Source organism: Onychostruthus taczanowskii, unplaced genomic scaffold, assembly GCF_017590055.1.
Source record: "Onychostruthus taczanowskii isolate IOZ18803 unplaced genomic scaffold, ASM1759005v1 scaffold81, whole genome shotgun sequence".
NCBI classification, from domain to species: domain Eukaryota; kingdom Metazoa; phylum Chordata; class Aves; order Passeriformes; family Passeridae; genus Onychostruthus; species Onychostruthus taczanowskii.
The window spans coordinates 2710318-2726511 of NW_024506002.1; the positions used below are offsets into that span (position 1 = coordinate 2710318).

Here is a 16194-nt window from a genome sequence, read left to right on the forward strand (position 1 = left end):
GAAGAGAAAGTTTTTTATTCTGCGTGTTCTCTAGCTTATATACTCTTAACAAAGCGTGATCTTAAGTCATTAACTACATCACAATAACTTACTATATTCATTGGGGCAAAGCAATTAGCGTCAATATAATGGGCAAAAGTGTTACAGAAATTTAATAAGGCACGTATACACATCTACTTATGCACATAGCCTGGCTTACAAAAATGTTCATGTATCTTTTCTAATCTGTTTCCATGCTGATGGCCTTGTCTTCTTCCTTGCTATGGATACACTCAAAAATCATCAATTGTTATTTCTTCTATTAACTCAGCTTTGCTTGCAGGCCAGCTGTCAAGCCCCTCCACACTTCCCCTTTTTCGTATTTGAGCGACAAACATAGCTGATAAAGATTTTTTTTTTGCCGTGATAGCCCTTTGGATGTTTGTCCCCTGTGGGGCTGTGCTGTCACTGATGCGTGGTTCTCCTCCCTCACAGGTTGCCTGGTCACTATGAACCATGGCCCAGCTATACTACAAAAAGGTCAACTTCTCCCCGTACCGAGACCGGATCCCACTCCAGATCGTGCGAGCGGAGGCAGAGCTCTCGTCAGAAGAGAAAGCCTACCTCAGTGCTGTGGAGAAGGGGGACTATGCCAGCGTGAAACATGCCTTGCAGGAGGCAGAGATCTACTACAACATCAACATTAACTGCATGGATCCTCTGGGTCGCAGTGCCCTGCTAATAGCCATAGAGAATGAGAACCTGGAGATCATGGAGCTGCTGCTGAGCCACAGCGTCTACGTGGGGGATGCTCTGCTCTACGCCATACGGAAGGAGGTGGTGGGAGCTGTGGAGCTGCTGCTCAATTACAGGAAGCCCAGTGGTGAAAAACAGGTTGGTTGAGTGTTCCTGTTTGGTTTTGAGCTGTTATCCTGCCTCAGGAAAGTGCTGCTGCTCAGAGTCCTTGATGTTGGTCCATGGCTTCAAATGCCCAGAGCAAACCTGGGTGTTGTAAACAAGGGATGCCCTGACAATGGCAGGAATGATGCATCTGACTCCATGTTCTCAGAAGGCTAATTTATTACTTTATAATACTATATTATATTTAAGAATACTATACTGTACTAAAGAATACAAAAAGGATACTTTCAAATGCTAAAAAGATAATAATTAAAACTCATGACTCTGGAGAGAGTCCCAACACAGCTTGGCACTGATTGGCCAAAGAGTGAAAACAACTCACAGCAGAAACCAATGAAACAATCACCTGTGGATAAACAATCTCCAAACACATTTGAAAGGGGCACAACACAGGAGAAGCAAATGAGATAAGAATTGTTCTCTTTTTCTCTGAGGCCTCTCTCGCTGCCTTTCAGCTTCCCAGGAGAAAAATCCTGAGCAAAGGAATTTTTTCAGAGAATGTGAATGCCACACCTGGGCAGTCCTGTTTGGATGGTAATCTCCAGTCTGAGTAAACATGTTCTGCCTGACTTAAACACTCAGTTTTTCCTCTTTCGCTCAGTGTTCTTTCCAGCCCCACAGTGTTTGTGGACACACTGATTTATAGGTTGATTTATAGATGAGCACTTTCTAAAGGAATTTGTGGCTCTCTGAAATTATATTACAATCTGTAAATATGAACTATTGCCACGCTGTTGTGCTGATATTAAGTGGAATTGCTTTTCAAAAGTAAATCCTGAAAGCACACAAGCTTATTTACAGCTGCAAGCAAGCAAACAGTCTGCTGGGTTTCAGTCCTTTGCTGTAGTGCAGACAGATCATCTTGGTCTCCCTCTCCAGAGAGCTCCAGGGCAGAAATGCTGAGGCAGGACATAACTTACAGCAGTGACTGGTAGGAAGGATGCTGAGCTGCAAATCCATCCCTGAGTTACATAAGGATCTTGTGGAAAAACCACCAAATTTGAATCCTGTCACTTCAAGTGTCACCTATTGCCACCAGCTGGTTTTTTTCTGGTTTTCTTCTCTTCATTGGTAAGCATTACTGCCAATAACTAGAATAATGTATGTACATTGCTGTCCACTGATAATTTTTTTGTATTCACTGCTTAGAAAGGAACATCCAAAACTTGGATAATCCTTATATATACAGCCTCCTTTTGAAGGGAACATATCCCTCTGTGTGTGAAAGATATATTAAAGTCAGTCACGGAAGAAAATGTTTTCAGTGCATAGGCCCCTTGGCACATAGTTTTTCAACAGTAATTTCATGTAGCCAAGCAAACAATAACGATCAACCCTGGCAGAATTCAAGAGTACTCAACTTTATTATTTAGAAATGTCAGCATTGTGCATACTTGTAGCAATGTGATTCTAATGTGTGGTTTAAAAACTAGAGAGATAACGAAACTCTTCTATCTGACCTAAAAATTGAACTGTTAGTATTGAGTTTTAGTCTGACAAAATGTAAGTAGCAAAATACAGATCATCAGTTAAGAATGAGCCATTTTTTCCTTGGTCTTCTAGAAATTTGAGCATCCTGCAGCTCAACAGAACAGAAAGCAGAACAGAAAAGTTTTTTTCAGTAACATGAGGAATTGCCACTGATTATAGCAGGCTAATGACAAGTTTCTCCTGAAATGTCATGCAAAGCAAGTGATGGGATTCATGTGGATTTCTGTAACATCCCTTGAATACAAAAACTTGTGTCCACTCAAATCCCCAGCCCTGCTGGCTTAACTGGACAGAGACAGTGGTCCATGAAATGAGGTTGATATATTACAGCTGAAATTCAGCTCCAGTGTCTCCAGTTCAGTGATCCATTTCATAGTAGGCCTGTTCCATTTTTCGTTAGCTCTGTGCCAGCTCTCCTTCTGTAGCTAGAATTGTATCTGCTGCAGGCTCTACAACTTGGAGGAGAGCTTGTGTGGGGGAGAAAAGATGCAGTGCCAGTTTCAGCTTTATTTACAAGGTTTGTTACAAGAGCAGATTTTGTCAGTGTATTTTAAACTAGCACTGGCTTGGTGCAAGATTCTATGAACAAACTTGGATTAACTTCTCTGGCTGGGGTTCAGGCTCTTCTGGAGGCTGCAGGAAGAGTTTGCTGGTAGAGGGCTGCAGGACTGGACTTCCCTTTCAGCTCTTTCACTGACTGCTCATGCAGTGATGGTGATGAACATTTATTCCTTGTGTGGTGATAGGACAAGCTGGGCCAAAGTTGGTCATTTGGTCAAATCCCAGAGCTGTTACAGGAGGGGTTTCTGAACAGGAGCTCCTGATGCTAATTCCACAGCAGTATCAATATACATTCATTAATTGTCCTTGCTGGACCCTTTCTCAGAAGGTGCTTTGGGAACCCCACACCTAATTGCTTTCACAAAAAGCACCTGATAAAGCAGATTAGCACAGCTTTGTCCTCATCAGCTACTTAGATGTTCTAAAACACATAGAAGCTGTTTTTTAGTTCCAGTAGTAACAAAAAAAATCACACCTCACAGGAAGGTTTCTGTCTGGCTGTGAAATTTGTAAGGTGCTATCACTGCACTTCTTATATATTAGGTTTAGTATAATCTGTTAATGAAATATACAGAGGGTTCAGTTTGCCTGCACAAGCCTGTGTGGGGACAGCTTCTTGGCTCGTGTGGCAGCCTGTTTGCCATCAGGGACTGGCTGTCTCTGCTGCACTCCGGGCAGAGGTGCAGGAGCAGCATCCTCTGATTGATCCGTAGTGAATGTTCATTCACCTGACCCTGGGCTCTGGGAGAACCTGCTGGTTCCCTTTTCCTGCTGCCTGCCTCTGAGCAGGTTATTTGCCTCTCTCCCCGAGCCTGGTGTCTCTCTGGGCATTAAGAGCTGTTCCTATTTACGTCTGTTCACGTCAGCCCGGTTAATTGTTGTCTTTGCATCTCAAAAGCAGCTGAGCAGCATCATTCAGCATAATCCATTTCTTGGGTGTGTATCTTCAGCCTTATCACTGTGCCACAATTCTGACAGCAGCTCTTAGAGCTGCCTCATTTCAGACTCTTGTGGAGTTGCAGTGGCTGGATGTGGTTAGGAAAAGAGACACCCAAAACAAGGTGGAAAGCCGTGGCCTCTCTCAGGCTGGACCTGCAAAGGCAGGTTCACTCAGCAGCCAGAGTCTCCAAGAGGAGAGCTCCAGCCCCGGTTCTGAGAACTGCCCGAGGGAAAGAGCTCTGCTTTTCCACCTATACGATGACCTTTTCAGGGAGCAGAAGTTAAAAACCTTTCAAACACACGTAGTGACCTTTGCTGTGCTCCTTATGTAAGAGAATCAGGGTTTCATTGATGATGTAAGGCCCGGGGGGGATGGATGAAGGGGTTGGGCGTCGCAGAGGCTGGGATCCTGTTATTAAGTGAATTTTTATGAGTCATTATTCTGCAAACCTTTGCTAGACTGCTGTTTAAGCGCCATTTACTGCGAATGCCGTGACAATGGCAGGGGTAAGTCACAGCCAGTAACTATAACAACCCAGCGCAGGAGCAAATTGCTCTGTTTACATGGGGAGCCTGGAGAGCCACCTCGCTCCAGAGGATACTGCAGAGCACAGCAGAGATTAGCAGTGATGTGCTCGAGTAGATGTGCTTCTTTTTAGGTTTATCTCCAAGTGAGGTTTGTGGGCTATTTTAAGATCTTAGCATTTCTCCTCAAATCCGTGCTGCCCAGTCCAGACAACAAGGAATGGTCAGGAGGAGCAGGGAGGTCACTCTGCCCCTGTCCCTGCACTGGCATAGAGCTGTGGTTTTGGGTACTGAGCTGTGAGTCTGCTGGTGGAGCTGGGGAGCAGGCTTCGCCAACTACAGGCAGGATAATGCTAATAAACTTAGAGCTGTCTTGAAAGATGCTGTGGAAGATGTTTGGGTCAATGACAAAATCATCATGTGCAACCATGGGAAGAGCACAGAGATGTTCTGATGTGCTTCACTCCCAGCAGAGAATAAAGCCCAGGCTTGAATGACCCATCCTCCTCTTCAGTAACCAAAGAGCTTTCCTAATTTTGTGATTTTTACAGGTTAACTTGTAATTTCCAAGGGTTACATAATTTACTCCAATTACTCCTCAAAGCTTTTTATAAACCATAGCTCTCTTTGACCAGTCACACAGCTGGGCACTTAAACCATAGCATAGCTTGTTTTTTCCCAAAATCATGGCAGGCATTTGGAAATCAAGCAACCTATTCATAAATATTAAGAGGAACAACAAAACAAACTAATATTCCTGGAACCTGGAGGGTGTGCAAGTGTCGCTTTTCCTGCAGAGGATTGTAGTCAGCAAACATGCATTTTTCAGGAAATAAAAGTGAGCCTAATCTGGTGCTGTGATAGTTATTGTTTGATTTTCTGGGTTGATGTTATACTGCATAGTGGCAGAGGAGGAATATAGGTGTACTTGGCATGGCAATCCATCCTGAGTGATGAGTGTCATGTTATTTAAATAAGACAACAAACCACTGAATAACCAACAGAAAGAGCAGGGATAGGTTTGAAATAGCAAAACTGAGCACCTGCAGATGCAGTATCGACTCTGGGCCAGGCTTTTGTCTTTGGGGTGGAAATGTCAAAATGCAAAGTTGTCTGTGCATGGGACAGGTCCAGTAAATGCAATGGCAAAATGAGGCACGCAGCAAAAACAGAGATCTGGCTGGCATCCTATGGGGTGGAAATTAACAGGGAACTTCAAAATATTAGGTTTTTTCTTAATTCAGAATTACTGTACGAGTAAGGAAATGTATATATGAAGCCTGTTGAATGAATTCTCCTTCCCTGTAAAATCTTCGGTCTCTCAGCCTATTTGATATTTTTGAGTTTTGCTGGTTTTTTTTTCCCCTAAAAGTGCTATCAGATGTTTTTTTTTTTTTACTATACAAATATCGATACAGTGGGCTATGCTTTCAGTCAAGCTGGAGACTGCAGCTAACCTTCTCCAGCAAAGAGCAGGAAATTCATGTCTGAAAACTCTCATTTCCCCCGTATTTGATTCACCCTCAATTTACCAGTAATAGCTGTATTTCCTGACACTCGAAAACCTGTTGAAATCAGTATAAATTTTCCAGATGAGGCGTTCAGGGGCCCATTTTTTGGAGCTGCTTGTGTGAATTGTGTGGAGTGGTGGCAGCAGCCCCCTGAAGGTGCGTCACAGCTCTCAGATCTCGCCTGCCTCGCTGCCCTCCTGCCGGGCTGCGCTTGCAGCACGCCAGACACGGTCTGTGCTGCCTGCTGAGCCCTCCTTCCTTCTTTGAGGAGCTGTAATCAGCCATCTGAATTACTCCAGGTCCGTGAGCACCTCCACTGTGGCTGTTTTCTTCACAACAATCAGAGCTGACATCAGCTGTTTACATAAGGAGGGTACCAGCATCTCTCTGCTATCTGCCAAACTTAGCGATTTGCTCTCGTGGCAGATGGCTCCAAATTAAGCTGGTTCACAGATGGGACTACAAATGCAGTTCCTCAATAATGAGGATAAAAAGAAAAAGGGATCTTAGGGTTTGTGGCTGTGATTTGGTTTGTTCTGCTGGTCCAAAGGCCTTCTGAATCCGTGTGGTCCATATGTATTCCGAAAGGAGTTTGCAGGTACAGCCTCTTGAAGAGTATGGCTGTGAAGAGGAAGCTGTAGAGAATAAAAGGCAAGTTTTCAGTCTTAGTTGCTAATCATCAGATTGGTAGAAGATTGCTGCACTGGATAGTGTTAGTGAACCTAAAATTTGACCTCAAAAATCCTCTTTTATGTGAGCTGATGAGTGAAAATCCACTTTAATCTTTATTCAGATCCCACAGATGAACAACGTAGAGACAGCCTTTTGTGAAACAGAAAATGAAGGTTGCATTAAACCATTTTAGTCTTACCCAAATGTAGTAATTTTCTTGAGACAATATGATTTAGCTTAATTTCCCTACTCACACAGGGTTTTTGCCCTGTGTGCAGAAACCAGTGTAAAGTTTAGCCCTTACCGCTGGCAGCCCTTGATTTTGGACTTGCTGGTACAAACTCATTGCCAGCCCTGTGCTACCACTGATAGGACCACTTCAGTCAAAAGAAACAGTTCAGTTCTCAAAAATCTGACAATATAAACTCCAGATTATGCAGTCAGTTGGAAACAGGAGACGTTTAGGAGCAGGCATCTGTATGAAGGGATTCTGTGGCAGTTCTGAATGGTGGCTGTGGGGCACTGGGACACACAGGGGAACAGGCTGATGGGTGTGACTCAAACCAGTCATTTCCACGTTAACAGGAGGGGTGGGGGGCAAAGTGAAAAGGAAAGGCTGAACCTGGTTAGAAACACTCCTGAGCAAGAGGAGGTTCTGAAGCATAGAACCAGTTAAGAAAAATATGGCCACAAGTTCTCAGTGTGGGAATATTTGAAAGTAACAATAAGGAAGAAGGATCATGTCTGAAAACAGAGAAGCAGCTTCAAAGCCTAATGGCTCCATTAGCACCCAAGCTTTTCATTATTTTTATTGATGCAGTAATAATTCACAGTTATAGTTAACATGCTTTTGACACTGGTGGCTGCCTTCAAAATGAATTCCATCTAATTAAACTAAACAGCAGAGAAATCAAAGATCACTTCAGCTAATGATTACATTTAACTGTGAAATTCTTTCTTCCCTCCCCATTGCCTCAGTCCCCAGATAATCTTAAATCTAGGTGAAAAAGAACTGAGTGAAACATCTCCTGGACTCAGTAAGTAGCATCAAGATGAAGGCAGTGACAGATACCAGATTTCTGACAGTGCCAATAAGACACTGGCTCCTTCTCCAGGGTCAGCATAAAGTCTGTTATTATTTCTAGGATGCTGGTGGGGGTCAAGCCAAGAACTGCATCACAGCATGCACAAACATGCCATGCTTGTAATTGAACATATAGAACGTGAGAAGTCAGGAATTATTCATGCTGCTTCCCAGAGAATTGTCTTTACTGGTCTGTAGGAGGGTTCTTAGCACTTGCCTGCTCTGGGCACACTGTACAGTGAATTTTCAGTCAGGTGTGATGGGTTCTCAGGATTCAGCTGGCTGGATGAACTATTATAGGGCAAAAGAAATCCTGTTTGTGCTGCTACACAAGTCAACTTCAGAGCTCCCTGTAGATCTGATGATTAAGGAGCTTAGTTTCAAAAAAAACATATTATCTACCCATCATCCATGGATGTGTCTACTGTACCCACCTCCCTTTGCTCCTAAGCCCCCATTGCAGCATCCCCTGACATCACCCAACATGTGTTTGCCTCTGGTCTGTCTGAAACCCCAAACCCAGAAGTTTGACATGACTGTTTAGATTCCCTGGTACAGATTTGTGGGAGACTCTTCCTGGTGCAATAGTTATAAGACATTTTTTCCAAGGGAAGCTTCTCTCTGTGGGAAAAGTGAATGTAACAAATTACAAGCTCCTGCAAAACAAAGCTCTAGGATCTATAAAGATCTGTGAAGAACTGCAGGGCAGCTTAGCAGGAGTCCCTCAGCCTTACCTGGCTGTTGAATAGAGCTGTGCTGGGCTGGCAAAGTCACATTTATGGCTTGTTTATCCCTGTAGGAGCAGTATTTTGCTATCCCATGGCAAAATACAGCCTGGTGGGGCAGCACTTTGGTGGCAGTGGTGGTGGAATATCAAAGAGGCATTGACTGGGAGCAGTATTTCTTGTCTCTGAATTGCTGCAGTGAGGGAACGCTGTGATCCAAGGTCTTTGCTCTGTCATTGCCTTGGGAGGATGCTGGAAAACTGCTGAGAGGCTCAGGGCCATGTGAATTGTTGGTGTTTAGTTGATGGCAGTGAGAGAGGGCTGGTGTGCTCCAAGTGCTCCTCAGGCATTTGGAGATGATGAGGCAGTGCCAGGCTCTGCAGCATCAGGGGCACAGCATTACCTGCAGGCTTTCGACTTGCTAGCACTGGGATATCAGAGGAAGTCACTGCCTGGGAGGGAAAAAAGGAAGATCACAACCACACAGATCTTCTTTTCTTCTCTCTTGTGCAAGCCCCTGACACCTGTCTAGGTTGTCATTTCTTTGCTGTTGCAAACTCTGGGGTCTTTTCAGAAGCCACAGCATCTTCCTGAACAGTTCCAATGATGCCTTGTACAGGCTGACCTAGAGCAGAGGCTGGACAGAGTTAAAGAATAAAGCAGGGATTTATTAGAAGGCCTCAATGGATGCACCTTGGGCAGCACAAGAGCCCAGCCAGGGCTGCACCCAAGATGAATGGTCACAAAAAAATCCCCAAATGGTCACAAAAATCCCCAGCTGGTCATGGGGTCTGTCACTTTTATAAGTTCTGCTCCATTTGCAGATTGGAGTTAATTGTCCAATTCCAGCTCCAGCCCATGAAGTCCCATCCTTCTTGTTTTTCTCTCTTCATTCCACGTTGTTTGTGCTCTTGGGGCTGAGATTTGGATCATTTGTCCTTGGTCCCCAGTTAGAGCAGGAATTGTTTTGTCTCCCTGCTCTGTGCAGAGAGCTCACCATCCCCTAATGTGCAGCCCAGACCCACACACTAAAGCAGCACAGAATGTGAAAGATAGAAAAGCTAAAACCTGAGGCATCACCAAAAGCACAGCTTAGTAGTCAAAATGGGGAATAATGAACCTCCTGGTCTCTGAGCATCAGGATGTTTTTTGTGCAGCATCAGGCAGTGCTGGGCTGGTGCCAGATGCAGTAACTCACTCCTCTCCATGACACTGTCTCATGATCCAATCTGATTTAATTTTTTTTGGAAAGGAATGTGATTGAATATGAACGCAACCCAAGGAAAAAGCCCTCCCTTACTGTATTTGCAGGGGATGTCCTGACGAAGGCAGGAATGATGAATCTGACTCCATGTTCTCAGAAAGCTAATTTTTTACTTTATTATACTGTATGATACTTAAGAATCCTATACTATAGTAAACTAAAGAATACAGAAAGGATACAGACAGAAGGCTAAAAGATAATAATGAAACTCGTGACTCTCACCAGAGTCCCAACACAGCTTGGCACTGACTGAGCAATGAGTGAAAACAACTCACACCAGAAACCAATGGAACAATCACCTGTGGGTAAACAATTTCCAAACACATTCCACAGGAGCACAACACAGGAGAAGCAAATGAGATAAGCATTGCTTTCCTTTTCTCTGAGGCTTCTCAGCTTCCCAGGAGAAAAATCCTGGGCAAGGGAATTTTTCAGAGAATGTGAATGCCACGCTCCCTCTTCAAGCCCTGTCAGCAACATAATACCTCACCTAAACTTAATGAAACATCTCTCATCCACACAAGGTGATAAATTACAGGAAGAAGGGATGTTTTATGTACAAAGATGATATAAAAGGCTGTAGATAGCATGATTATTAACCTATATTAGCACATCTTGTCCTTGTTACCACTAAGAATGGATAATACAAAGACCAAGAAAAATGAATCAAAAAGCTGGACAGCTCTCTCTCCCAGAATAAAGCCTGAAAAATATTAGAAAAATAGTAACTGTAATAAAGAAAGATTACCTTGAAGACAGAGCCTGCAAATTTCCAGATAACCATGGCCTGTCTTTGTTTCAGTTGTTTTTGTGGTCAGGGGAAAGCTTATGCATAAAATGAAAAAATATCTCAGATGCAGCAACATTCCAAGGTTCTTAGAGTAGTTAAGAAATTTATAGGACTGCATTAAGCAAACTCTTTAATAAAATTAATTACAAAGCTTAAAAACAGCATTAAAAATAAAAAATAAACCCTAATAACTTTTACTCAGAACAGCTGCTCCTGTCACAGAGTAACTCTTAAAATGGTAATGAAGAAGGGTGTAAAAAGCCCAAACAAACAGCATTTTGTGTTTCCAAATGAGGGGGAAAAACCCCACCCATCCAGAATAAGCCAGCTAGTCTGCCTGTCCAGTCTTGAGGAGATCATTCAGTTCACTCCCATGTCAGTAATTCTGGATTTACACCTGTTTTGGTGTCACAGTCTCAGGAAAAAGCTCCAGCAAGCAGCCAGGGAACATCTGCATTTTGGGAAGATCCAGAATATTGCATTTTTGGTAGACCCATAACACACTGTGAGCCAGGTCCCCATGTCACTTGGGCCTCTTCAGCAGCTTCATTATTGTCTGGATTTGTGTCAGTCCTGAACTTTTGTGCCGTGTTTGTTCTGCCTGGAGAAGTGTCCCTGTCACCATCATATTTTCTGGAAAACCCCCTTCGCCAGGATTTGTTTCCTGGGAAGCTGAGAAGCCTCAGTGAAGAAGGAAAACAATATTATCTCATCTGCTTCTCCTGTGTTTTGCTGCTTTGGAATGTGGTTTTTGAGATTGTTTATCCAACAGGTGATTGTTTCATTGGTTTAATGTGAATTGTCTTTACTCATTGGCCAATCAGGGCCAATCTGTGTCGAGACTCTGGAAAGAGTCACGAGTTTTCATTATTATCTTTTTAGCCTTCTGTCTGTATCCTTTCTGTATTCTTTAGTATAGTTTACTTTAGTTTTCTTTAATATGATATAGATCATAAAATAATAAATTAGCCTTCTAAGAACATGGAGTCAGATTCATCATTCCTCCCTTCATCAAGGTCACAGCAAATACGAGATGTCTCCACTCAGTGAGCCCCAGACCATGCAGGGCTATGATGGAGCCATGGTTCTCTGGAGATAACATCACATAATGTGAGATAAATTAGGACTACAACAGGCTTGTAAAGCCTTCCTGCACAGAGGAGAAGCCATGGCCAGGAGAGGCTGCAGCTCCTGGTGGCACAGCACCTCTCTGAGCAGGGGTGGGCGCTCCCAGCCCATCTCCCTGCTGGACTCAGTGGCTCTGAGGTGCATCAAGGCACAGGAATTCAAGGCAAAGTGACTTCAGGTTGCACTCCAGCTCAGCACAAGAGGTTCAAACACGGGGTAACTCTTGTCAGCATCCCTCTGTGACTCGCAGTCAGCCACAGTGACTGCACTCTTCCTTCATCATCGAGTGCCTGATCTCATCTCCTGCACACGCAGGGAAAGGAGAGGGCTCAGGAGAGAGACACACACAGAGAAGGGGCTCTGGCTGCAGGAACTTGCCACAGGCCATTCAAATGCATATTTGCAAAGTCCTTTCCTCCCAAAGGCTCCTCTCCAAGTCCCTCTTTTTTTTTTTTTTTTTTTTTTTTTTTTTTTTTTGTTTTTTTTTTTGTTTTGTTTTAATCCCCAGCAGAAGTTATTATGTAGCATCAGCCACAAATGGTGACATCTTTTGACAATCTTTCTGGCTGTGCTGCATTTCCTGCACACATGGCTGAGCACAAGCTCTGATGCAGTTCTGCCACTGTCAAGTGCACTGGGTTTCAGTTCAGCTCTGAGAACTAATCCCTTGGGCCTACCTCCATTTTTAAACACATGGATAAGAAGCCAAATTAAAACTGGAAGGATCTAGAGTGGGTATATTGTATTTTACTTCTGTTTACTGGTTGTAGAGAAGGATATTTGGTTATACAGATATCACAGATCTACTTTTTCACCTTCTTTCATGCATTACATTAATTAACAACTATTAGCAGTTCTTTGATTCTATAGCATGCTTTTTTAAATTCAGAGATACCTATTTTTGTGTTAATGTGCACCATCTGTAACCTTGTATCAGCATTTGGCTTGCTACAAGGCACTAAAAGGTACTAATTGTCACTGCTTTGCAGTATCAGTCTGAGGAGTATAGATTTTATTTGGCTTTACAGGCACATTTGTAAGTCACTGAGGAGATTTTAGACCAGGAAGAGCCTTTTCTTCAGCTGGATATTCTGGGACAGCTGTATTGGAACCAGTGGAACACTTCAATATCAGCAGAGTTTTCCCATAAATACATCTACAACAACGTGTGCCATATGCCAAAGTTACAAAGATTGTGAATAACCAGCACAAAAGCCCTTAAACTACATGACGTTTTTAGATAGCACTTTGTGTTGTTCATGATATTTCATTAACCAAATGACATCATTTCAGTCAATGAATTGCTCTTGAGAGAAAAACCACAAACTCCCTATTAATATAAATTCTGGCATCACTCTGATACCGACATCTCTCAAGGCATCTCTGGTTAAGATGCTGAGTTAGTGAAGCCCACAGCACTGAATCACCTAAAATAAATGCTGCAATTTATACAGCCATGTACCACCTTCCCAGGGTCCCACATAAGGCTGCTTCCAGTGCCTAAAGAGAGCTTACAAGAAAGCTGTGTTATATTTGTAGCTTTCCAGTGAGGCTTGCACTGGAAGTTTGTGTTGGCAATCAGAAAATCTTCTATAAAACACAGCTGAGTCAAAAAGTTATACAAGCTGAAAATAATGCAGATTAATGTATTTACAGTTTATCATGGTTATACTTACAATTTATTGCTCTGATCAGGGGAGATGATGGTTTATGAAATGCAGATGGCTTGGAAACAGGGCAATTCCAAATGTTACAGGTAAAAGCACTGTGAGTTATTTACAGACAAAATATTATTATCCATAAAAGGCAAAAGGTACATTTCCATTCCTCTGTTAGTATGGCTGAGGAGAATGTTTTTGAGCTGCATCTCCTTAGTTTTCCCATTTATTACAGTGTGGTTCACATTGCTGAGCAGTCTTGGAGGCTGGGTTGCGTTTACACAACACTAAACCAGAGGAGATGCTCCAGGGACAGATACCAAACTAGATTAAATTCAAAGTAAAACTAAAAGACCTACAACAAGGCCACCAGATCTTCAGTGCCAGCTTCTTTTTTTTTTTTTTTTTTTTTTCCTTTCTGCAGTTTGATTCCTCTTACACTGTGCTCCTGACTAAGAGCAGAGATTCCTGCTCTCTTTCTATCCAGAGCTCCTTTCCAGCAGTGCTCTATTTTGCTGGAAAACTTATTTTTCCATTCAGAGGAGAGCTTAGCTGTACTGAACAGTGCTTTTATGTGAGCTAATCCTTCTCCTTTAATGAATTAAGCTTGTTTCTTCACCCTCCTTTTCAAATAAAGGGGATTTTTCACTTGCTGCAACATCTTTTAGAGTAGCAGTGGTACAGGGGTAAGCAGGCCACCTTATGGGGATTAAATCTAGGCAGATGATAACAAGCATTCCGTCACTTGTTGTTAACAGTAGCATTAATTTCTCAAATGAAAAGAACCTAGATGAAATGCAGACAAGGTGTTTGCTCCTGTGCAGGTGGTGGCAGTGAGGTTCTGAAGGACTGGGCTTAACAGCTGGTGTCAGGTGATGAGGTTAATGGAAAAGAATTTTGTTTTTCAGGTCACTTAATGAAAGTAACCCTGGAAGAGCTCAGCAGAGCCCTTGGGGTAGAACAAATTATTCCTTTTCTGCTTCCATCACTGCAGGTTAACGCAAGACACAGCAGAAGCTGATCTAAACATGAACTCAACTGGGCAGAGCAGCACAGGAGGAACATCAGTGCTGTTGTAATCTCTGCTGCCCCTCCAGTGACAGAACACAGCCCTTATGCAAAGGCTTTGCATAGCCACAGCTTGAAAATAGACAGTTTATTATGCAGGTTATCAAAAAACACTGTGAGAAGGCAACAAAAATATTTATCACAAGACAGGCAATTTTGGGCCAGTCCTGAGAAGACAACAAAAATAATTATCACAAGACAGGCAATTTTGGGCCAGTCCATGGCCTTTGGGTCAGGCAGAAACAGAAAAGAGGCTGCAGCAGCCCCTGGTCATGCTGTCCCTGTTCTGTGTTGTGCTGCTTTGCTTTGCTGCTCAGAAATAACTCCAGCTCCTGTGGCTGGACCCTTGCACTGATCTGCTCCTCAGAGCCTCTGTGTCCCTGCTCCACCATTTCCCTCTTTATCCCTTTATTTGAAGTACTCTGAGGTGCCCAGGAGAACACACCTTCCCTACCCCTGCTCCAGTCCTCATGAGGCAGTGCTCTGTTTTGGGGGTGAGGGCTTGTGATCCCAGCTGGAACAAGGGATGAGTCCCTGCTCCACACAGGGAAGTGTACCCCACACCTTCCCTGCTCCAGTCCTCATGAGGCAGTGCTCTGTTTTGGGGGTGAGGGCTTGTGATCCCAGCTGGAACAAGGGATGAGAGATCACTTCATTCCATCCCCAACCTTGGGAAAGCCATTCTGAGTGCTCCAGATCTGTATTTAGACAGCCTCTGGAGCAGACAGGATTAGCACTATCCCCACCTGTAACATCACTGCCTTCTCCTCCAGTGCCCATTTCATATTCTGAGCAACATGAATTCCTCATCTGTGTAAAGCTGAAAATCCTTCTTGCAGCCCTGGGTACAATAACTTCCATATAGAAAAACAAGATTAAACTTGACAGTAATAGAAGTGATAGAGGAGGAAAAGCGTTCTTCCTTTGAGGCACAGGCTCTGAACACAGCAGCCAGTCACTGATTGAAAAAGGGCAGGAAGAAAGATAAATGCAGTTATAGTCAAGCATCAGGTCTTAAAAAAAAACCCCAAAAAACAGCTTCTAAGAAAGAGGAAAAAGAAAACCCCACACCTTTCTCTTGACATTTAAGAAACTGCCTAAACAAGCTAAGCAAAGGGAAAGGAAGAGAGTGCAAGACCTTACACAGAGAGCTGCTTTCAGCCATTTGTTACTGGCTCTCTTAAACTGCATTTATCCAGCCTTGCTGAGAGCCGCCAAGCCCTCCATGACCCACAGCAAATCCTCAAGACTATTTTCTCCCCCTCCTGCCTCTGTGGGGACCTGCTTAGCAAAGCCTCTCCACACCTGCCTGCCTGCAGGCTGCCAGGGATTTAACCCCTCACGTGGCACATCCAGGGGAGCAGATTTGCTCCCTAAAATGCCTGCAGGCTCCTGTGACTGACTCTGCTCCTCAGTGTGGTGAGCACCTTCGGAGCGTGTTGTGTGCTGTGAACAGTCCCTGGCACGCTGTTATGTGTAAGGATTTATTGATCAGCTTTGGCTCTTTAATGCTCTACAGGCTCTTAACTCCCAGGGAGCTGAGATTCCGAGGCTGGAGGTCTCATCACCAGACTTAGGTGCGTCCTGCAGAGGGATTTCTTACCTCGCTCCTCCATCACTGCTTTGCTTTTGGCTTTAGGCAGGCTGAGGAACGTTTCCTGCCATTAGGACTCCTTGGCAGCAGTTCCTCCAAGAGATCTTTGATATTTGCAAAGGGAACAGACCCCCTGCTCCCCCAGCCCAGCCTTGCCCCCTGCAGCTGCAGGATGTGCCAGGGCAGGAGTGGTGGGTACGGGGAGAACAGTGTTGGGCACTGATTAACACACAACAAAGAGAGCTGCCTGCCTGCAAATGGAAGCACACTGGGTGCTTGCATGT

At 43.8% G+C, this 16194-nt stretch overlaps 1 protein-coding gene across 1 annotated transcript in view; it reads left to right on the top strand.

Moving 5' to 3' along the window:
* The first annotated feature begins 495 nt into the window (after positions 1-495).
* TRPC5 (transient receptor potential cation channel subfamily C member 5) overlaps positions 496-16194 on the top strand; it is a 64917-nt gene continuing 49218 nt past the window's right edge. Inside the window, exon 1 of the mRNA XM_041424358.1 lies at positions 496-873. Within this exon, the coding sequence (XP_041280292.1) occupies positions 496-873 (378 nt within the window). The remainder of the gene's footprint in view (positions 874-16194) is intronic.